Source organism: Aphelocoma coerulescens, chromosome 7, assembly GCF_041296385.1.
Source record: "Aphelocoma coerulescens isolate FSJ_1873_10779 chromosome 7, UR_Acoe_1.0, whole genome shotgun sequence".
In the NCBI taxonomy this organism is placed as follows: Eukaryota; Metazoa; Chordata; class Aves; order Passeriformes; family Corvidae; genus Aphelocoma; species Aphelocoma coerulescens.
The window spans coordinates 1,188,420-1,211,856 of NC_091021.1; the positions used below are offsets into that span (position 1 = coordinate 1,188,420).

General features: G+C 53.8%; 1 protein-coding gene across 2 annotated transcripts in view; it reads right to left on the reverse strand.

The window, feature by feature from the left end:
* The window catches only part of SH3BP4 (SH3 domain binding protein 4), a 32,903-nt gene that overhangs the window by 784 nt on the left and 8,682 nt on the right, over window positions 1-23,437 (reverse strand). The window contains exons 2-5 of one of the 2 annotated variants that reach the window (XM_069021676.1): window positions 11,794-11,875; window positions 9,784-9,962; window positions 5,639-8,001; window positions 137-325 (exon numbers count right to left, since the gene is read on the reverse strand). In XM_069021676.1, coding sequence (XP_068877777.1) covers window positions 137-325; window positions 5,639-8,001; window positions 9,784-9,901 — 2,670 coding nt within the window. In that variant the 5' untranslated portion in view covers window positions 9,902-9,962; window positions 11,794-11,875. The remainder of the gene's footprint in view (window positions 1-136; window positions 326-5,638; window positions 8,002-9,783; window positions 9,963-11,793; window positions 11,876-23,437) is intronic. The other variant, XM_069021677.1, reaches the window with a different exon arrangement.

Genomic DNA, 23,437 nt, shown 5'->3' on the forward strand with positions numbered 1-23,437 from the left:
AACACCTTGAAGGTCTTTTCCAGCCAAAAGAATTCCAAGATCTGCAACCCACAGGGCCCCAGGGAGACCCAGATCTCCACAGAGGGCCTGTGCAGGCCCAGATCTCCATGGAGGGCCCATGGAGGCTCACTCTCACCTCGCTGTCCACCGTGCCCGTCTTGTCGCGGTGCGGGGCCTCGTAGGCGTCCATCTGCTGCTTGGACACCTTGGCCAGCTTCTCGGCCAGCTCCCGCCAGCGCTGGGCCACCTCCACGGCTGTGGTCAGCAGCACAAAGTCCTGGATCAGCCGCACCACCAGCCCCTGGCAGTCCATCTTCAGCAGGGCCTGGAGGACAGGGGGCAAAAGCAGCAGGGAGTCAAGGCCGGGGGCGGGTGGCAGGGGAATTCCCTCCGGGAGCATCCCAAAAATCCTCCTGCCTCCTTGCTAGTGACAGCTGGGGAAATCAGGCCACCAGGCCTGGGCAGGAGAGTAATCCCATCAATTGAACAAAGCACTTGACCCCTCGGGGATGGGCTTTGCAGCCTGGGCTGGCCAAGGCAGCCTCATTCTCCAGGCAACCCCTCCCGGGATGTCCAGGCCCCACCTTAAGCAGTTTAAAGCATCCTGGGGGCTGAGGACAACAGATGCTTTTAATCAAGAGAACTAATCCAGACTCCATCCCAGAGCTGCACTATCCTTCAGAGCAGCGGGTAAGGCACAACCAGAACATTTTGGGATGGCACCTGGACATCAGCCCTGTGAGGGGATGGGCTGGGGTGAGACCCAGGTGAAGACTCCGACAGTACAAGCATTACTCAGCTCGGGATGTTCTTCCTCCTCTCCTCCTCCTTCTGCATCATTTATTGTCCTAAAAGCCAAGATTTTCCACAAATGGTTTTGAAGTGGAAAGAGCAACTGCATCAGTCTGGGTTTTCTAGGTAGAAGTGACTTAGCCAGGAAAAAAAGGATGGAGTAGGGTTAGCTCCTGCCTTGAAGCATCAAATCCCATTAAAATCCCCTCACAGTGGGATGAAGCTGCAGTTAAGGGAAAACCCCCCAGTGCAGCCCAGGAAGGGAAGGGTTTAATGGCAGTGTTCAGTCTCAGAGGATGGGATCTGACTGCCAGGATTGTCACCCCACTCCCCAGGGCTCCCCCAGCCTCTGCCAGAGCCTCTGGATCACAAGAGTCCCAGCAGCAGCAACCCCAGTCCTTGGGCAAATCCCACCCTGGGCCTCAGGAAGGGGTTTGATGTTATTAAACACGGAAATCAAGTAAACAGACCCCACCCACTCCTTCACAGCAGCACGGGGATGGTTCTCCTGGAAATGTGGCCAGAATCCACCTTTCTGCCTCCGTGGGCCCTGACACCCTCTCCCAACACAGGGGGCTGGGCAAATCCAGGTCTGGCTGTGGGGCAAAGAAGGGTTAAATCTGCCCAGTGGAGGTTTCACTTGGAGGAGGGAAGATGGGAACATCTGAAACCACTCCAGCGATTTGCAAAGCAAAAGCAAAAGCACCGTGGATTTTCCCCCCTTATCTGCTCCCAGCTTAGAGCTGAGCTGGGTTCTAATCACAGCTGCAGCCCAGCACGTGGCTGCTCCTCCAAAGTGCTGACAGCGGCTTCCTGTGGGAGCCAGGGCGGCCATAAACCCCCTCGTTAAACAAGCAAGGAAAATCCATGGGAAAGAGCCCTCATTTGGTGGTGCAGAAGACATGAGGAAGCATTTAGATGTCACACACCTGTGCCAGAACCGCCTCCTCTGCTAGAGCCCCACGGATCCACCACCCTCTCTGCAGGGGAAGGATCTGGAGGGTCCTAAGGAAGGGGGCAGATTGAACATCCCCAAACCTGCCTTTCCAGGCAGCTGGATCCCAATCCCGGGCAGAACCTGGCATTTAGGAAAGCAGGCTGAAGGAGCTGCTCTCACCTCCCGCCCGAGGTCAGAGGCAGCGGAAGAGGCCGCCCGGAGCCAGGAGCGCTGCAGGGTTAAGAGGGATGGAGCTGCAGGAGATGGATTCTCCTGCTCCTCCTGCTGCTCCAGGTGAACAACAAAACAGCAGCAAAGGAAAGCAGCCGGGAGGCCACCTCAGCAAGAGCCGTAAAATCACCCAAAACGACGAGTCCGGGAGAGACTGGGAGCGCCGCGCGTTAGCTCCCAAACCTACTGCTGGCCACGGCACCACCAGCTGTGCCCTGGCAGCTCCAAGCACACGGGCAGAGGTGACAGGAGACAGGGACAGCACCAGAGCCACGTGGGGAAGGGGTGTGAGGCATCCCAGACACCGAGGTGGCAGCCAGAGGGGGAATATTACTGGGAATGGTGACACACTGGGATTAGCTCAGCAGACTTAATCCTCCAGTGGGATTATGCCCCAATTTTTTCCATCCTCCTCCCTTGCCCTGGACAAGCGTCCTGGGATAGCTGGGTGCACCCACTGCGTCTCCATCCCTCGGCACCCAGGTGTGACCTGGGCTGTGCTTTGCCAGAGCCCTCCAAAATATTTATTATTTATTATTTACTCCCCTGGTAGCAGCTGGGAACCGGCTCCGCCAGCCCAGCAAAGAGCAGAGAGGGTGTTTGATATTCAAATCCCGGTTCAAAGCAGAAACACCTCCACTTAAAAGGCATCCAGGGGAGGCTGAATTTACATCCCAGCTTTGAAATGCAGAATCCCATTTCCTAACGAAGGAAAGCAGCTAGTGGAGGACAACAGCTCCCACCTGGGACTTCCTCAAACATATAAACATGGGATAAAGGCCCAAGGAGACCGTGAGACCCACAGGGTGAGAGGATCCTCGTGCACAGGCTCCTGTCTCGTCTTCCTCTTTGGGATATAGGTCAGGTTTTGACCCAAAAAAGTTGCCTCTGTACAAGTGTTCCCCAAAACAACCCTTATTTAGGCATCAAACGTCTCTTCCACTCGTTTTTTGTCTGTCACCACCTCCAAAATCATCTCACACATTTAAAATACACACTGTCAGCCTTAAATACTGATTTTTTTTTTTTTTTTTTTTTTGCCTCATACTGGCTCCATGGGGTAATTTCCTTGGACATGACGCCCAGCTGGATCTCAGCATGCTGAGGTTGGGCAGGCCCTGGCACAGGGTGCCCAGAGAAGCTGGGGCTGCCCCTGGATCCCTGGCAGTGTCCCAGGCCAGGCTGGACATTGGGGCTTGGAGCAGCCTGGGACAGTGGAAGGTGTCCCTGCCATGGCAAGGGGTGGAAAGGGATGGGCTTTAAGGTCCCTTCCAACCAAAAGCCATGAACACACTGACCTCCAGGACTTTAGGACAGCTCCAGCCCCCCCAGCAGCTCTTTGAGGCCTGCACACACCAGGGACAAGGAAAAACTCTTGGCAGGAGACAGGCAGCACATGGATACCTGGATACCGGGAGTCAGAGCAAACAAAACAATGGGAGGGGAAAAAAAAAACCACCATCCTAACCTCATCTCGTGTGTGACCTTTACAAGCAGCCTGGAGAAGAACAAGCTCAGAGTTTCCTTTGCATGGCTCCCTGCTGCCATGCCAGGAGCATTCCCAGCAGAGCCGTGCTTTTCCCAACAGCAGTGTGTGTTGGAGGGATGACAAACCAGAGTGTCTCTAACAGCCAGAGAGGGAGAAATGTTGTGTCTCAGGGCATGTCCATCCCCACGGGCCAGGCACCAGGGGCAACGAAATCTGCTCGAATCCACACCCAGTTTTTTTACTTTTTTATCCATGTGCTGCCTGCCTCTGATGGACAGAGAGGAGGGAGGGAGAGCTTTCCCTCCCTCTCTGCTGTGCTGAGTAACTCCTGAGCCACATCCCCCTCCCCCCGAGTTACCGTCACACTCCAATGCTAGTGCCTGATTAGAAAAATAGTAATTAGAGGCAGATTACTGATTAACCAGTCATCATGGCCAGGCTTTGCCTTGCTTGGCTGCTGGTGCACGACTCTGCCACTGGCATTTTGTGTGCTCGACGCTGACCTCTGATAAACCTGCTTCTGCTTCTCCCTTCCCAGCGCTTCTGAGGGGAGACAACCAATTTTCAGATGAAATGGCCACACTGGAGCTTAGTGCACCTGGTTCCCCTCGCCAGAAAGCCAGTCCATTTGTTACAAATAAAATCAGATTTAAACACAATAAAACCCATTACTGCTCCATTGCCATGCCCTGAAACATCATTATTTCCTTCTTTCAACAGGCTCAATCTAATTTCTCCATAGGCTAAGGAGGATTTGACGGCAGCGAGGGGTTTGGAAGCGGCATCGTGTTCCACCAAGAAGGGAGCTCATCCTTTATCCACGGGCTCAGCCTCCCAGAGAGCAGGATTAGAGAGACAAGGAGAATAAAACCTGCCCTGGGACTCTGCTCTCCAGGCAGCCACAGGGGAGCAGGATGTTTTCCTGCAGCTCCTTGAGCCTTATCTTTCCCTTTGTCTCCCCACTGAGGGTTCTCCATGACCTACAGACCGCCTGGGATCCCTGAAAACAATGGGAATAGATAAAAGCAACACCTACGGGGTTTGCAAACAGGGAAAGCAAACAGTGCAAAGCTCCTGGAAAGATGCAGCAAGAGCAGCATGGATTTCATCCCAATGTTCACTGAGCCTGATGACTGAAGGGGCAAACCCTCCCTCAGGGGGGGAAAGGGCAGATTTTCCAGTCCTGGATGAGGAAATGGGCCACTGATGGCCAGGAGAACCCTGCAACAGAAGCAGCGTTGGCAGCACGACCTGAAAGCTGAAAGGCAAAGCTAAACCATGGCCCCCCAGGCCCCAAAGTGGCACCCGGGCACAGGGAACTCTTCGGACAACACTTCCATAAATAACAACGGATTCCATACTCTTCCTGACACCTTCTACTCAGTCCTTACATTTCCCTTTCTCCCTAAAAGGAGTGTGGGAACTGAACTCTTTCGTTCAGCTCCAGTCCCCTTTGCCATAATTTCATTTTGCCAAGCTATTCCTTAATCCAATTGCCATTTTAAACCACGCTGTTCCCCCTAACTCAGTTATCCTGCTCCTGTGGGAGGGCAGGGAACAGGAGAGAGCTGCAAATCTCTTCCAGACCTTTTGCCCTGTGTTTTCTTTGGCTCGCTTCCTGAGAAATGCTAGAAACGATCACGGAGATGATGTTTCGTACGGGATTGACTTGCTAATGGCATCCTAGAAGTACCGGCAGGCAGCGCTCTCCCAAATTCCTTTCAGGACAAGGAGCAAGCCACCCATTTCCATTTGCAATGTATAAAACGTCCCAGCTCAGAGGTGTCCTTGGTTTAGCTGCCACTCAGAAAAAAAAGAATCCCCATCCCTGGCAGAGTTCCAGGCCAGGCTGGACGGGGCTTGGAGCAGCCTGGGCTAGTGGAAGGTGTCCCTGCCCGTGGCACGGGGTGGGACGGGATGAGCTGTGAGGTTTCTTTCAACCCAAACCATTGCATGACTGCGGAATTCCGAGTGCCTCAGCGCCTCCCTCATTATTGCCGTGATCCCCCTAAAGCCCCCACCAACCCCAGGGCTGGACTCCCACCTGGCTGTGCCCAGCAGTCTTCACAGACCTGAAAGATGGACTTCACTCTCTACAGACCAAATTCAGAAACCTGCAACTCCCGTTCATCCTGATCCCTCTGCAGAGCCAGGAACGGAGCCCCCCTTTCACCAGGCCTCAGACTCACCGTCATCAGCTCCTTCTGGAAGGATTTCCTCTCCTTGTTCTCCATACTGTTACAGTCTTCCTTCAGCTTCTCCAGGACGGAGGCCACTCGCTCGGGTTCGCTGTCCAGCTCCGCCCGGCAGAAAAACGTGAGCGGCAAGTTCAGGTAGCCCAGGGCGTCGGCGAAGGAGCGCCAGCTGCTGAGGTTCTCCATCAGCAGAGTCCTCACCGAGGCGTAGATGTAGGTCAGGAACTTGCAGGGCCTCAGGATCTGCTCCAGCAGCAGGCTGGTGGTGAGATCTGGCCCAGAGAAGTAGCTGGGTTTGACCTTCCCGACCACCAGCACGTTTTTGGTGTGCACGAGGCCGATCTTCCCCTGATAGTAGCCAATATACCACTCCTTGGTCCACAGCTGGCCTTTCAACCTGATCTTCTCCTCACTGAGGAGGGCTATGACGTCTCCCTTCTTGTACTCCAGCAAATAGTGGTTCTTGCTCTGCCTCACCACCGTCTTCAGCAGCTTCCCGTACTTCAGGCTCAGCACCGGCCGGTCCTGAAAAACAGGATACTTGGCGGTAGCAGCCAGAGGGGAGAGGATGATCTTCCCCACCTCGTTCTTCTTGAGGAACCGCCTCTGCCCCGTCGGTTTGATGGCACTTTTCGGAGGCGGCTGCGGCGTCTGGACGCAGAACTGGGTCAGAATGGCATCCTGGTCATCCTTGACTTGTATCCTCAGCGTGAAGTCCGAGAGCTCGTTGGGGTCGTGGGACGCGATCGGGAAGATGAGGCGGCTGACCTTGCCCAGCTTCATCTGGAAGCCCCGGACGATCTTGGCTTGCTCACTGGCCTTCACCTCGTAGTTGGTCATGTTGGAGAACATGCAGAGCTTGAGGTCCTGGGGCCGGGACAGGGCAAACTGGTGCTTCCCCCAGAGCTGGAGGGCGACGGGAGCCGGGCTGTGGGACTGCCTGGTGACCTCGTTGACCAGCAGGGTCTTGGGCGCGCACTCGTGGCCGAACATGGCCACCACGGTCTTGAAGGAAGGGTGGATGTGCTTGGGGCCGTAGACGCCCACCGTGATCCTCTTGCTGATGTAATCCCACACGGTGTACGGGTAGAGGATGTTCTGGCCCTGCGCCACGGCCGCGATGTACATGCAGGGCTCCAGGTTCTCCAGCTGCACCTGGATGGTGTCCCCGTAGGAATAGCTCAGCTGCATCGGCGTGTAGGGCCCCTCCTTCATGTCACTGCGCAGGCACTGCAGCCCCACCAGGCTCTTGCTCATGATGTCGTTCTTGACCTCCGCTGACACCTTCATCTCCAGGATGATGAAGGTCTTCACCTCCATGTTGCTGAGTTTGATCTGCAGGACGGGGCTGATGGTGCTGCACTTGTCGCTGTTCAGCTCCAGCGGCGGGTCCAGCATGGCCTTCATGGAGATCTGCTGCGTCTCCCCAGGGCACACGTGGCCCTCGGGCACGTGGATGCTGATGTTGGTGTCCGGCAGCTGGACGGCCCCACCGGAGCTGTCCAGCTTGCACACAATGTTGGTCTCCACCGGCTGCGTCTGACCCCAGCCAGGATTTTGGCCAAGCAAATCCAAGTCATGGCAAGACCGAGCCAGCTTCCTGTGGTTCAGCCACGCTGTCCTAAAATCCTCCCGGCTCTGGAACTGCTCAGGGGTGGGAGACTTCAAACTGCTGAAGAAACCCGACGATGCCGGTGCGTCCGACTTGGCCTGGAGGACGGACAGCTCGGACAAGCTGTAGGAGCGCTTACTTCGGAAGAAGGGGTTGTCCCTTCTCACGGGCTGTTCCACATCCAGCCTGTTCGTGGAGGGAAACTCATCAAAAAGGTTCCCCAGGCTGCTGTTGGCGGCCGAGCTGGGAAGAGCCGACGTGGGAGCCCCGGTGTCGAAGAGCAACAAATCCACGGCGACGCTGGAGTCAGATTCTTTATCCGAGCCGGGCGCTGCTTGCAAGTTCCCATTCAGGAACGGGTTGGTCTGCACTCCATTCAGGAAGGGGTTGTTCTGGTAGGATTTGGCAGAGTTCCTCTTCACATCAGCCCACTCCCCGAGCAGGTCCAACTCCTTGACGCCCTCGTCGGGACTCTCCAGCAGATTGTCGATCATGCCGCTGTCCGTGAGGGCGGAGTTGCGGTAGTTGACGGGCTGCACGTAGGAGGATGGGATGTATCCCATCTCCGTGGTGTTGTGGGCGTACCACCACTCCCCTCCCGACGTGTCCAGCACGTACAGGTGGTCCCCCTTGGAGAACTTCAAGGTGGTGAAATTCGTGGGACAGTAATCCTTGATTGCTACGACTTCCTTCGCGTTCCCGAAGGACGTGGGATTGTTCACCAGCAAGGCACTGGGAGAAGGCACTGCAGAGGCAAGGAGGAGACAGCACTGTGAGAGATGCACAGCAGAGCCACCACAGATGTGCAATCATTTATTCCTGGTCACCATTCCACGCTGTTTTAAGTGATGAAGGTAAGTTTTGGAATCACTGAATCACTAAAGCTGGAAAAACCCTCTGACATCATCAAGTCCAACCATTAACCCAGCACTGACACGTCCACCACTAAGCCATGTCCCCAAGTGCCACATCTCTGTGTTTTCTGGACACTTCCAGGTCCACTAATTCCCTGGGCAACCTCTCAAGGAAGAAGGTTTTAAAGAAATCTCCACCATTTCTGCTACATTCACACCTTTCTTCCTTAAAGGGTTCATCAAGGGAAGAGAGATAACTCTTCCTACAGGTGACAAACCCTCTTGTCCTGCTGTAACCCCTCTCCTGCACAGATCAAACATGGCCAGAGAAGCTGTGGCTGCCCCTGGATCCCTGGAAGTGTTCCAGGCCAGGTTGGATGGGGCTTGGAGCAACCTGGGATAGTGGAACGTGTCCCTGCTTTCAGGTCCCTCCCAAATCAAACCATTCTGTGTTTCTAAAGGTCACCCAGTTTGAACCCTTACAGAATCCCAGCACCTCCCTCCCACAGTGCTGCCGTGGTCCTGGCAGCATCTCCAACCTCCCTTGCAACAGTGCCAGCAGAAAGTTGTTTTGCCAGGGGACCCCAATTTACATCCAGGCAGGGTTTAGCCTACACTGTCACCCTATTTATTGGCTTTGCTCTCATTTTCTGGACGTGTTTCTGTAAAAAGCACCAAATCCGAGCTGCAGATGACATTCCATCAATGGTTAATTGTGTGCTGTCTCCCTCGGCAGACTGAAGAAAACAAGGAAAGCTGGATTTTCACCAACAGGGAGCTGCAAGGGAACTGGGACAGCACCTGCTTCAACGGGCTCGAGAGCTCTCTGGGAGGAAAAGGGAGTTTAGAAAACACAGGAAGCCCTTAAAATCCCAGAGACAAAGGGAGCTCAGACTGCACATCCCTGCAGCCACTACTTCTCACCATGGAAATAACAAGGCGAGGAAAGATACAGCTGAGCAAAGAGAAGCCTTTAAATATAGCCTGGGGATCAAATATTCAGAGGAGAAGAGTTTTGTACACATCCCGAACGACTCATCCGCCAGCAGGCAAAGGCATGGGGACATTTATCCAGTGGAAAACTACACAGAACCTCCAAATTGGAATTATTTTGGCAGCCTGGCAGGTTGGAAGCCACTGCTAACTCGGTCATCCTGCAGGACGGAGCATTTTTGGTGTCAGATCAGACAAGTGGCTGCTCCCGTGTCCCTCCAGCTGGGCACGCGGAGGGTTAACAGGGATGTGCTGAAACCCCTTGGAGAAGAGGAGACATTCCTATTTCTGCATTAAAACCCATCCAATTTGCAGCAAGCGTTTGATGTTCAGGTGCTACACCTGCAAAAACAATCACGTTTGCGCGTGTTTTGTTTGTTTCGAGGCCCTCGGCGCGCTCCAGCTTCCACCTGGAGTTTTTCCTTGGGATGCTCTCCTGCCAGGGGAGCAGCAATTCCCCTCCCACCTGACCACAGCTTTTATGCTGGGTAAGGAAAACACAGCAGGGGGAAAAAAAAAGCAACAAAAGGTGGGGGAAAAAAAAGGGATGATTGGAGCAACCTGCAGGATCCCAGCGCTGGGGAGAGGGAACACCTTTGTCACCGCCTTGTTGGTGTCACCGAGCCCTCCCAGGAGGGGAGGATGGGCCTGAAATGAGGAGAAGGATCAGCCCCACGCACCTTTGACGTCGCAGAGCGCGGTTTCAGCAAAGCCCTCGCCCAGGTCGATGAGCGTCCCCTCGGACTTGCACCGCGGGAGCCCTCCCGAGTTGGCCGCCCGGATCCTCTGCGCTGCCATCTCCACTCCCAGCAGGCACTACATGGCCATGGGGACCCCACTGTCACCTCGGGGAACCAGCCTGGGGGACAGAGACAAAGGCCAGGGTGTTAGAAAGGCTCTGGGCTCCCCCATGCCACCCGCACGCTGATCCCGTGGTGCCGATACAGGAGAGCGTCCTCCTGTTCTCCTTAAACCATCACGGAATATAACCTGGATGCTCCCAGGAACCACCAATCCCTGGAGGGCAAGGACAGCTTGGCCTTGCACGATGCTGAGCACACCCCCACATGAAGCAGCCCTCTGGCCTTACAGAGTTTTTTTGGGAATACGCTGCTCCCAGGATCATAAATTGCTCCTTCTCCCCGTTTCCCAAGCATTTGCTCGGTGCTGTCACACAATTATGAAACCACCGAGCACTGGGCTGCTGTGGGAGCATGGAAGACCCACGGGACTGGGCTTTTTTCCGTGTTCAAATGGGTCATCCCTGTCTCCCAGCCGCAGCACTGGGATCTCCCGGGAAGGAGCCTGGCTCCTCCCGCTTGCTCCCCGCATCTCTCTCCACACCCAGCCAACCAGGCAGGGCAACATCCCTTCCTGCACTGAACAGGATAAAAATAAAGGGGTTTTTCCTCCTTTTTTTTTTCCAGCAGTGCTTGCAAAAACACTCCCAGAACCCCTGTGGAAGAGCAGCTGCATCAGCGTGCTGGAGCCGAGAGGGAAAGGAGCCCGTTCCCACAGGACACTCCGACCACCAACGTCGCGGCTGATGCAAGCGTGGGCAAGAGCTGCCCTGACATCACCCGTGTCCTCTGCAGCTGGGACAGTGGCCAGATGGGCCAGGACAAGCAGGGAAGGCTGAAGCACGGCTGGAGCACAGCCTGAGCCGTGAGTTGCTACGCCAGGTTTGCACCAGGGAGCAGGAACGCTGTCGGGCGTACCCGGGATCATGCTGGGAATTCTGGATCCATCCCCTGCCTCCTGCTCCCTCAGACCTGCCACAAAACTCCAGCCTGGCTGCAAAACACCAACAGGTCTTAAACATCCAAGTTTTAATTAGAAGTTATGTCCGAATCCCTTGTTTTACAAAGGGATTTTCATCCACTCCTCATGCTGTTCTTCCTTTCTCCCTCTCCCATGCAATCTTTTTTCTTTTCCTCCCTCAGCTGGAAAATGAAATCAAGCAGAAAATAACAGCCAGACCCAAATTCCTGAGGTGGGAATACAGAGCTGATGCCTCCTCCGGCACTGTGAGGGGGAACAGCAAGTCCTGAAGGATTTGGTGCCCTTTTCTGGAATGCAGCAAGAGGAAATGTGCAGGGGAGAGCCTGAGCAGGAGATACTCCAGCCTGCTTGAAATGCTTCCCAAGCTATCCCCGGGGCTGGTATGCCGGGAATGTGGCTGGCTGGAAGGGATGCACCAGGCTCCAGCCAGAAAAGGGAAGGGAGAACTTGTGTGCAAACATTTCCCCTTCCAGGAGAGCCTCCTGCCGAGAGCAATCCAAAGGGAGAGGGTTTGGCAGGGAATAAACACAGGGCAACCGGGCTTTGAGTCAAGGCTGAGCTTATCAGGGCTGGGACAGGTAAGACAGGAGACCTGGAGCTGCTGCCAGAGGGCAAGACAGAGGAAAAATCAGTGGGAAGCTCCAGCAGGAAGCAAGGAAGGGAGGAAGGATGGATGCTCCCCTCGGCTGGCACCATTCACCATCCACCCAGCTCCAAGCCCCGCTGTGGTGTTTCCCATTAATGCCATTTGGGATTGCAGATTTTCCAGGTGGCATGGAAACACCCCAAACACACGGTGCCTCCCCTCCAGAGACCCCACAGACACTTTGTGAGCTTTTATAGGGTTCTTTCTTCCCTGGCTGGGAAGACAACTCCCCCCCCCACCTTCACAGAGGCAAAAAACAAACCTCCACAATGGCATCACCAGCACAGAAAGAGCTCAAGTGGCAAAGTTTTCACCAATTCTGGCAATTCTTGCACACGATCCTGCTGGGAAAAATAAATAAATAAATAAAATCAAACCACTGTGGCATCCCAAAACTCCCCCCTGCACAAAGTAGGAGAAAACCGAGTGTAAGCCACAGATATGTTTTGAAACACCGGCCTGCTGGTCCAGCATGGCATGAATTTTACATGAATCATGGCAGCTACAGCCCTGACAGCTCTCACTGACATATCCTCAAGCCTGGAATTCGCAGGGATGCTCCCCCTTCCTTTATTTATGTAAAGAGATGGGAAGCCTGGTGCTAAAGGTCTCTGACAGACGTGGCTGTGTGGAGAAACAGCTGGAAAAACCCCCCTCTGCATCCAGCCCTGAGGCCTCAAAAGGCAGCAAGAATCTACACACAAAGGAGAGATAATGGAAAGGGATTTCCTCTCCTGGCAGGAGCATCCTGGATCTGTCTGTCTGTCCCTCCTGGATCTAGGGATGCACACACACATTTTAAAGGATGGAGATCCAGGCCTCCCACGGCTGGATTCGGGATGGGAGCCCTGTTTTGGAGCTGGGGACGGACCCAAAATGTTCCTGAGCGCAGAGATAACCAGCAAACCCCCAAATTCAGGCTGTGCGAGGATAAAAGGGATAATGGGAGCGGCGTGGGGGGAAACAAAGGGTGGAAGGGGCAAGATTTGTTTAGAAACCACTGAGACAATGGTCTGCAAACTCCTCTGAAAGCGCTTTAAATTTAGCCTGGGGTTAAATATAGCCCAGGGAAAAACCCGGCCCCAAAGCCACAAACAGCATCCGAAATGAACGGCGGGGGGGGGGGAAGGAAACCAGTGGGTGACCAGAGCTCGCCCTGACAGCGCCAGCAGCTCGTCCTGCAGCCTCTCAAAGGCACCCACACCTGCTTTTCACAGCGGTTTTCCTGCTCCCATTAGGAAAAGGGAATGCTGCAGGGTCAAATCCAAGCCTGCGAGCCAGGGGGACCTGCTGCCTGCTCCCCCCGTCCCAACAGAGAGCGGCTGCCTGCATCAGGGCCCCACGGTGGTTGCACTATTCTGGCCAAAATCCTAAGCAGGCTTTGCTGGGAGTTGGAGAAAGCTCTAGGGAGGCCCTGGTGAGCACATTTCCATGGGTGCATCCTCACAGCTTCCTGGGATGGACGGGGCTGCCCTCGGATTTAAGGATAAGGGGTTGGGGATGGGATTGCGGGCTGAGGACACTGTGGAGAGCCTGGCTGCTTCTCAAGGGGTAGAGAGGAGACAGCAGGGAGCATCTCCAGGCTCTTGAATCAGTGCTCCTGGATCTCCTCTTATAGAAGTCATGGAATATCCTGAGCTGGGAGGGACCCACAAGGATCGTCAATCCAAATCCTGTCCCTGCACAGACCCCCCACCACTCCCACCCTGGGCATCCCTGGCAGTGCTGTCCAAACGCTCCTGGAGCTCTGGCACCCTCGGGGCCGTGCCCATTCCATGGGGAGCCTGGGCAGTGCCCAGCACCCTCTGGAGGAACCACCTTTTCCTAAAATCCATCCTAACTCTGCCCTGGCACAGCTCCAGCTGCTCCCTCAGGTCCCACCAGCAGGTCTGGGGCTGGTGGCAGGGTCACATCTATTAAAAAACTACCTATTAAAACATACTAAAAACAAAACCCAAAGGTCACTTTTCCTGCAGCACTCGAACACACAGCATTCAGCATCCCAGCTGCAGCATTTCCCGGCATGGAAAAGGTTAAAAATAACTTCTGCAAACTGTCTGCTGCAACTTATCCCAGAAATCCAACTGCAAGCCCAGGGGAGCCACCTAAAACCTCCTGGCACAGGCAGAGCCCTGTCCTCGCCAGCGCTCCCAGCTCCACCCATCGTTCCAAGCTCATCCTGATGGGATTACGGGATGGACACACCTCTGTCCGGACACTGAGCTATCAATCAAAGACACACCACGGGCACCCAGCCATGCTGGACAGGGCTGGCAGGGAAAAGCAATCCTGGGAAAAATCCCAAACCCACATCCTGGAGCAAAGAAATGCAATCAAAACCATGGGAACACCCCAAAGTGTGCAGCCCCAAGGCGGGAAGCAGGATCTGCTGCTGGCCAAGGGAAGGTCTCTCCAACAAGCCCAGCGTAGGTGGGAGAGGACCCCTCCAGGAGCCTCAGTGCTGGAAAATCCCAGAATGCCAAGAATTTGGGCTGATAAGACCCAGGAGGGCTGGCAGGTACCAAGCACCATCAGGGCTGGAGATGGAGCCAGGTCCTTCCAGGTGCAGCCACGGACCTGCCACCAGCAAAGGGAGCAATCCCTGCCCATCCCATGCTTCCCAGCCCTCCCTGGAGCTCCAGGGTCCATCCCATCACAGCACGTCCATGGGAAGCACAAGGAACAGGAGCCACCGTGACACAAGACTGGTCAACTCTGCCGTGACTACCACCCCACAACCTTGTTTTCCCTGGAAAATCCATAAAAAGCCTCTCAAGACCATGGTGCAAGCTCAGGGGAAATCTCCCACCCTGCCCCTGGCCACAAACTGAAAATTGGGAAGAAAGGAAAGAGATTCCAATCAATCACTCATCATCCTCTCCCCATGCCAGAGCCAAGATCAACTCCAGGCACTCGTTGCTTATGGCTTTTAATTTGCTTTTTCGTTCCCCAAAGTCGAGCTCCTCCGGCTCTCCTACAAACATGGAAGTGTTTTCGGAGGTTTCTTCTAAAAACAGTTGCTTGGATATGAGCAAATTTAAACATTTTCTAGGTAGGAACTCATGTCCCAGGGCCACAGTGCTCTTGTGCCACAACACTTGTCCCATACAATGAATTTACTGAAAATGTTACTTTCATCAGTCACAAAACCTCAGGTAACTCAAATCCATGGAAGCAGATGCAGAAAAAGCCCCTCCAAACCCCAGGGACACCCCAGCCCTGAGGGAGCTGCTCAGGGAGTGCCTGGTGACACCAACACACTGCAGTCTGCAATGGCCTTCAAAAGAAGCTGAGAAAAGGCCCAAAGTGGCCAAAACTGCCAAATTTTAGCAAGCAATCTGATTTAGGAACTTGATTTTGCCCCATGAATTCTCCACCTTCAAGATCTCCTGCGTGGCTATGACACAACACAACGCTGGCCCTTGCTCAACACGCTTCCCCCCAGTGGAAGATGATCCCACTACCTCGAGAATTCCCTCCTTTCTCCGTGCTCTTACTGACAGATCTTCAGGCACACCTTCAAAACTGGCAACACCAGCACAGCCCCACCCAGCTCCTCGGCAGCCCCCTACAAGGCTGGGATGGCTTTGGAAGCTGCTGGTGGCAAGGAACAGACTCAGATGACCTTGTAGCTTATCTCCCAGTGATCCAGGTCTCTTCCATGCTGGTGGGGATGGGTGGGGGAGAGCTGGCTGCTGTTGAGTTTTTCCCCTCAGAAGCCTGGCCCGAGCATTCTCCAAGTCTGACACCAGCCGTGCTGCGGATCCCGGTGATTCCTGACCCCGTTGCCTCTCTCTTATCTCCTCCTCCTCTTCCTTCACCGCCTGCGCTTGCCAAGCCAACGCTTTCATCTTCCAAAAAAAAAAAAAAAAAAAGAAAACCCACCCAAGCCAAGCAAAGATAAACCACCCCTTAAGACAACACCAAACACCAGCTCTTTGTGCCAGAGAGAACAGCCTGGTGTGAACTCACACGTCCGTCCCAGCACGAGCCTCGCGGGAGCTGCCAGGAGCACAACACACGGCGCTTCAGTCCCTTTCCCAGCAAACAAGAAGGGACTTGTGGAAGTATCGGGACCTCCCATCCCTCCTGCAGCGCCCTCACGTCCCAGGGGTTTGCTTTGGAGCCCATTCCCACCATGTGATGTGGGAATGACTGCACCCAGCACGGCGGCAGCGGAGCCCGGCCCCGCGCTGTGCCCTCTGCTCTCTGCCAAGCCCCAAGGAAAAACCCTGCCCTCGAGCTCCAGCTTGGCTCAGCTCCTGCTGCCAGGCAAGGGCAAGCCAAGCACGGCCAGGGTGATGGAGAAGGGAAGGGAATGAAGGCAATTTTGGCCGAGTGCGTGCTGCCAGTGTCTGCCGGTGCCTGGAGTCCGTCACAGCCTCCCTGCTGGGGATGTCATCCTTCACAGGCAGAGCGGGAAGGACGGGAAAGCTTCCTTTTATAGCACGAGTCCCGCTGGATATCCATCACCAGCTGCTCAGAGACTCAAATATAGATCAGTCTTGAAGGTGGGAAAAGGGAGTTTTCCCTGCAGGACCTCCTGCTGCTGCCCAGCACTGATGCCATGGCAGAGGAGCGTCCTGGAGATGCAGGCACCGCCCTCGAGCACCCACAGCAACCCCAAAACCCACCCCAAATCCCTGAAAGCGGTGCTGGTGTGGCAGAGGTTTAAAAAACCTGGATGTGCAGGAAAGTGCTGGAGGTGCTGCACGGGGCAGGAACCTTTGTGAGGTTTAGAGGGCCACAGGAAAGGTTTTCCTGGGACAACAGCCCAGGTCCTCCCACTCCACAGCAACAAAACCATGACATGCACGCCCGTCCTGATAACACAGGGAAGGAAATAAAGCCGGACTTGCTTCCATGGTTTCAAGACTGCAAGACCAGCCACTCGCCCTGGCATCCCCCAAAAAAGCAAGGCAGAGGGATGTCTCCAGTGGGATGGTCCTTGGTGCAAGGGATGCTGCTGGAATGCCAGCACGGAGAGCGAGGCACTCCCCAAGAACAGATTCCTCCACTCCACAGAGCCAATTAAAAATTGGTGGTGATTGGTGTCTTTGGTGACACCAATTGGTGTCTTAATTGACACCAATTAAGAGGCGGTGTCTGCCCAAACGTCTCTTGGTGAGGCAGTGGGATCAAAGCAGACCTCAACAGGGACCATTGTGGACCTCTTGCCCAGGGGAGGGCTTGGTTCCCTGAACCCACAGACATTTTTGCCTCCAGAAAGTCCTGCAGCAAGGAACTCCACGGATGGGCTGGAAGGCAATGGAAAACTCATCTCCTCCAAGAACAGGCTCTCATCTGATGTCCACTAGCCCTTGGATCAGAAGAGGCAGACTTCAGTCCTGGTCCACTGTGCCCCTGATGTCTGCTCAATGTTCTTCCAAGGGAAAAAAACACTTCCTAATCCAGGTAGGACACTCCCAAAGGTGTCCTGGCTTTTCAACAGGGACCTGTGGATGGATGCTCCTCTGGCAGGGCAAGGAGTTTGATCCAGACAAGTCCCATGGGGACCAAAACCCCACTAAAACCCCAAGTCATATCTACTGCTGCAGGCCCAGAGGAGTTAAACATAAAAGCCACGAACTCAAGCTTTAAAACCCTTGGATGGAGCAGGAGTCCAGGAGAGAACCATCTTCCTCCAAGCCCTCACAGCTCCTCCAAAGTCCTTCAGAAGCCCAAGAGTTCGGTCAACAGCCAAAGCAAGACTGTTCCTGAAGGATGTTTAGGGCCAAAAGCATGGACCAAACATCTCTCAAACTGGGGAAACTCAGATTTCAGCTGGATCAGGCAACAGCTCAAGCTCACACAGGCAGTCGGAGATGGAGGAGCAATGAAACCCAAATTTCCATAGCCACAATAAGACACTTTTAAAGAAAAAGTGGTCTTGATCCTGCCAGAATCACCAGGAAAATGCATACAGACACCATGGTCACCCAGGAGATGTCGGGCCAACACCCACAAAGAGCAGAGTAAGGGAAACCGTGGAAGTCAAACGGAGGAGAAACAATTTCCCACCTCGGTGGGTGCTGCAAGAACCATCTCATAATCACCCAAGGGGGGGCCACTCAACCCCTCCTCCCCATCTCAAATCAACCAGATCCATGGAAGCTTGAAGGCTAAAGGCACCAACTGAGAAAATCCTGGAGCAACTCGCTATCTTTCCACTCTCCAGCCGCAATCCCTGCAGCGTCTCCTTCCTCAGATAATTTGGATGCTAATTTGGCCTTCAAGAGCTGTCAAAACCCGAAGTCCCTGAGCTGCTGAGCTTCCCCCAAGAGGAGATGATGACAGAGCTTTAACTGCATCAACACTTCAGAGCCCTGTCCCCATCACCCTTCAGCGATTCCGCCCTTGTCTGACAGAGGAGCTGCTGCAATGCCACGTGTTCTCCTTGTTGCTGGCTGGAAAACCAGTCCCACCAGCGTGTCCAGAGAAGGGCAGGCACAAGAAACTCACTCCTGCTGCTGGCTGGACAGGCTGCCACCACAACTGGTGCAGAGAGGACAACACAAAGCTCCAGAGATGAGCTGCAGACCACCAGAGACGAGGCAGCTCCAAGCAGATCATCACACAGACAACTCCATGCAGCTCTCCCAGCCCAAGTACTCCACCAAGACTGATCTGTCTCCAGGTATCCTCAGTCAGGAGGCCCATTTTTGGGAAAAACAAGGGGTTTTGTCCCCAGCTCACCGCCTGAGCAAGCCCATGGACACCAAGCAATGACGGATGAAATCTCTCTGGATTCCAAGAACTCATTCGAGCTGGGACAAAACCACTCCCTCAGTTCAATGTTCTTGCACACCTTCCTGATTGGTCCAGCACTGATCTGCTGCTGGACTACAGGACACCCTCCTCTATGCTGAAAATGCTGACGGGAGCCAAAAACCTCCTTTCCTCTCTCTCTTTAGGTAGAAACAAACAAGAATCAGCACATTGCAAAGAATTCCCTCAAAACAGCAGGGGTTTTTTAAGCTCCTCTTTGGTAAACATTCCCAAAGCAGATTGCCCAGGACACCTGGGTGTGAGCAGCTTAACCCTTTGCTGGAGTTGATGGTCTTTCATAGGAAGGCAAGATGGGGGTCGGTCACATCATGGGATGCTCCATGTTTGACCCCATCCCACAAACCAGGGATTTCCATGGTAGAAAGAGGGCAAGTTTGTCGGGAGCAGATGCCTGGAGAGCAAACTCCCAGGTGATGATGCAAGTAGGAAGTGGATGTGAGGGCAGATCAGAGAATCATGGAATGGTTTGTGTTGGAAAGGACCTCAAAGCTTGTCTCATGGGCAGGGACACCTTCCACTGTCCCAGGCTGCTCCAAGCCCTGTCCAGCCTGGCCTGGGACACTTCCAGGGATGCAGGGACAGCCACAGCTGCTCTGGGCACCCTGTGCCAGAGCCTCAGCACCCTCACAGAGAACAATTTCTTCTTAATATCTGACCGAAACTACCCCAAACAGAGCCGGGAATAGGACGTGGGGCTTGATCCCACCTGCAAATCCAGCCAGCTGCAGACCCATCCCAGAAAGTGTTCCTGCTCCAATCCAGAGCATGCTTTGAACACCACACTCACTACACAGACACAAAAGACCACATGCCTCATTCCAGGTGGTTTTCAGCAGCACAAGTCCTCGCCTTAATTTCGCTTAGAGCTTTTCCAGCGGTGGGAATGAGTTTTCCAGGTGCAGACACCTACCCCTGCCAGCCAGGAGGGTGCCTGAGATACACCAAAACCGGCTGCTGTTTATGCAACACAAGAGCAAACACCACGCCTGCTTGTTTAATTAATTACCCTGAAATTAAAGCCCATCAGACTGCACAGAGACTCCGCACAACCTGCAAATTAACTCAACCTGGGGGTGAGGGAGGTCAGACATCATCCAAGCAGTGGCTCCAAGCGTTTTCCACAGCATCAGGAGTGCCATGAAGGGGAAAAACCCCCAATAAAATAACACCACCCACCTCCATCTGTCACAGCTTCAGGGTTTTGTTGTTTCGGTCTCGGAGCTGCTTCGGGGTTTTGTTGTTTCGGTCTCGCCAGGTTAAAAGCTGCTCAGTCCCATCACCGTGGGTCAGATGGCTGATAAGGAACCAATTTCATCACTTTAAGCCCCAAATGTTTATGGGAAGGCTCAATCTGCAAGCAAAGCCACGCACTTTGAACTGCAGCTTTAGGTCAGTTTGAGAACACACGAGGTCCGTGACGGGATTTAGGGGGTGTGAGGCGAGAGCCAAAGTCCTCTCTCTGCAGCCTCCACCGTGTGTGATGGCAAAGCTGCTGCTCTGGGCCAAGGACATAACCCTCAGCAAAAACTTTAGCCCTTTTGGGGGAAAATGCCCCTTATTTAGCAGGATTTTTGGGCACAGAAATAGTAATTTATGCAAATTCGGCAAAATCTTTGCTCAGTCTTGTTGGACAGAGCGGGGTTGAATCTCAAACACATTTTTTGCAGCTTTAGTCACCAGGGGAAATTAAAATGACACCTGAAAGTCATCCTAAAGCCACAGCAGGTTGCTCCCTGCTCAAGGCAGAGCTTTATTGGTTGAGTGGAGTCATTTCTACAACTCTCTGCACTTCACTTGTAAGCACAAAACACCCTCCCACGCGGGCACCACACACAGAGCATTCCCTAAAAAAGGGACAACTCCGAGCCACCACACAGGGAACATTTCCAAAGGACAAGTTATTCCCTCTCTGCTGGCTCCAAGAAGCCGGCCCCAGGCAAGGCTGGAAGGAGACAGACCTGCCCTGGCTTCTCATGCCCGACAGGAGCCTCAGAGCCTCCCCGTTAGAGCCCCAGAGCCACGTGCTCCGCTCATTCCCGCTGAGATTTCACAGAACCCCGGAAGGGTTTGGGTTGGAAGGGACCTGAAAGCCTTTGCCCATCCATGGGCAAACCTTCCACTAGACCAGGTTGCTCAGCTCCCATCTGTAAGACACCACAGAGCCAAATTCTGGATTTCTGCAGCTTCAATTAGGGGTGAAGCGTTATCAGCTGTGACAAGGGGCGGTTTTGGGCCTACACACAAGTGCCCAAATTAGAGGAAACAAGACAAAGCCACTGAGAGCCACACAGGGGGGACAGAAGAGCCCAAAGCCTGTCCTCTGTCTCTACAAGAACACCTCTTTTCAGAAAGTAAGGACCAAACTGAGGTTAAAAAGCCCCACACGCTCAGGGACAGATTCCCTACGCCAGCAGGCCGCGAGCAGCACAGAACCTGCTGTTTCTGGATTTCTGTGGGAAAACCACCTCAACCCCACCACCAGCTCTGCTTGGAGGCTGCTTTGACAACCACAGGGATGTCTTTTAATTTCCAGACCCAAAACACGGGGCTGCAAGCAGCAGGCTCTCAGCTAGAGAAGACAAATCCATGGCACTTTCACTGACCTGCCCAGACAACACCTCCTGTTCTCAGCATCTTCCACAGCCTGATCCCAGATTTTTTTCCCCCCCTGTTAGGATCGAGCTCTTCCATACCTCAGTGTTGGTCACATCCAGCAGATGTTGGTGCCAGTGATGGGACAGCTCTGCCAGGAGAAGCAGCCCTGAGGAAAAGACCTGGACCTCAAGGGGATGGGAGATGTTTTACAAGGGCCTGGAGGGACAGGACAAGGGGGAATGGCTTTAAACTGACAGAGATGGGATATTGGGAAGAAATTCCTGGCTGGGAGGGTGGGGAGGCCCTGGAACAGGGTGCCCAGAGCAGCTGTGGCTGCCCCCGGATTCCTGGAAGTGTCCAAGGCCAGGTTGGACGGGGCTTGGAGCAACCTGGGACAGTGGAAGGTGTCCCTGCCCTGGAATGAGATGAACTTCAAGGTCCTTTCCAACCCAGACCATTCCATGATTCCAAGCAGGACATGGCAAGAACTTTCCAGGAGCTGAGGACGCTCTCCAGCCCAACCAGCTGACGGCCACATGCAGCCTTCAGGACTTTGAGGGGTCAGGCTGGAATTAGACACGCTCTTGATGAGGAGAAAAAAAAACCCTAAATATCAAACCAATGCAGATGGAACTTTCTTTTTTTTAATTAAAACTTGCTTGAAGTGCCACATAAAAGAAGTGAAATCCCAGGCACAGCTGACGCATCAGGAGAGATTTATATTTAGAAGAACGACTTAAAGTACTCGATCAACAGGGGGGAAAAAAAATGGGAACTTTTTCAGCAGGGTCCAGAAGGGGGAAAGAAAACCAAAAGGGAGACAGATACCACCACCCATTATTCCTTAGGGCAACATCCCCTGGCATTTTAGCCTCCCAACAATCCACTTTTACAGTGAATTCAGCTTTTTTTTTTTTTTGCATGATCCCAGCAAACAACATTTACAGCAGGAACACATGATGTGCATCACAAGACAACTGGCACCAGTATTATTTTTAAATACCATCAGCTTCTGCTTTTAACAGGACAACGGGAAATGTGTTATTGCTTGAGCATAAAACAAATATACTGAGGTGATTAAAAAAAAAAAAAAAAGAAGCCATTCCTAAGCTTTGCAGGGTGAAGATTTAAAGAGAAATAAAGCAGAGCACCACCAGAAAAATAGAATCCTTCGAAATCTGCCATTCCTCCTGCTGCATTATTCATTTGGGAGCTCTCAGTCCAGAAGTCAGAGCCCTGCTTAGCCGGATATCCGATTGCTCGCTGGGCCTCATCCCAAATTTCTCCAGCATTACTCACACTTTTTTTGTGCGGGAAGGGGGATGATGATTTTCTGGTGAAAGGCAAAAGGGAGGCAGAAGTGTCTGCAGCACTGTGGAGTGTGGGATTTCCATGGACAGGCTCAGACCTCTGCTTCCAAATGGTTCCCATCCCCAGAAGGAGAAAGAAATCGGGGAGACTCTCGGACTCTGTGCTGCTTTGGAGCTGAGGATGAGCTGGGAGCTCTCCAGGCAGGAAGGAGCACTGGGGAAGGGATGCTCATCCCAAAGGAAGATGCTCTGCATCCCGGTGGTGCCCAGCAGCCTCACCTTCCCTGCCAGCATTCCCACTGGGAATTACCTTCTGTCCCCCTTTCACGAGCTCTATTGCCTCAAAGCAGCCATAAACCAGGAATCACCTCCCCTTTCCCAAAGCAAAACACCTCCCCTTCCCTCTCCGAGGCAGGGGAGCATGTGATGCAGCATCACCACTTTTAAGGGTCACGATCCCTTAAAAATTAGGCCCAACAGCAAACATTCCCATGCCATTTATCCTGCCCGACCACAGGGCAACCTGGACACACTGATTTCTCTTCCCACCTCCAACAAAAGCCCTTCTGGAGTGATTTCAGAGCCCATTTTTGGAGACACGGGCACCACGACTGCAGAGACCACGGTTTAACCTTCCAACACTGACGCTCCGTGCCTCAGTTTCCCCGCGGTATCCAAACCCTTCAGGACACGCGTTCCTCCCTTGTGCCTAAAGGACACATCTCCACCTGCCTGTGCTCAGGTTCCCCGTCACAGCCAGGAGAACCAGCTTCCCTTGGAATGTCTGTAAGGCCAGGCTTTAAAACAGAGCCCAACACATGGAGCTAAAGCTGGGATGGAATGGTCACAGTGCAGACAGGGGGTTAAACACTCACCCTTCCCAAATCCCTGCTCCAGGGCCCTGCATTCCTCTGCTCAGACAGCATGCAGGGCTTTTTCCTGCTCACTCTTTCCATGCCTGGCCGTGTCCTGCACCCTGGATGTGGTGGATGTTCTAAGAGCTCCTGTTCATGGGCAGAGCAGGGCCGGGAGAGGCACCAGCTGCTCTGACCAGTCCCACCTGGAGGAGCCTCAGGGATGTCCAGTGCAAGGTGCACAATCATGGAATTCCTTGGGTTGGAAACACCTTAAAGCTCATCTCATTCCCATGGGCAGGGGACACCTCCCACTATCCCAGGCTGCTCCAAGCCCCAATGTCCAACCTGGCCTGGG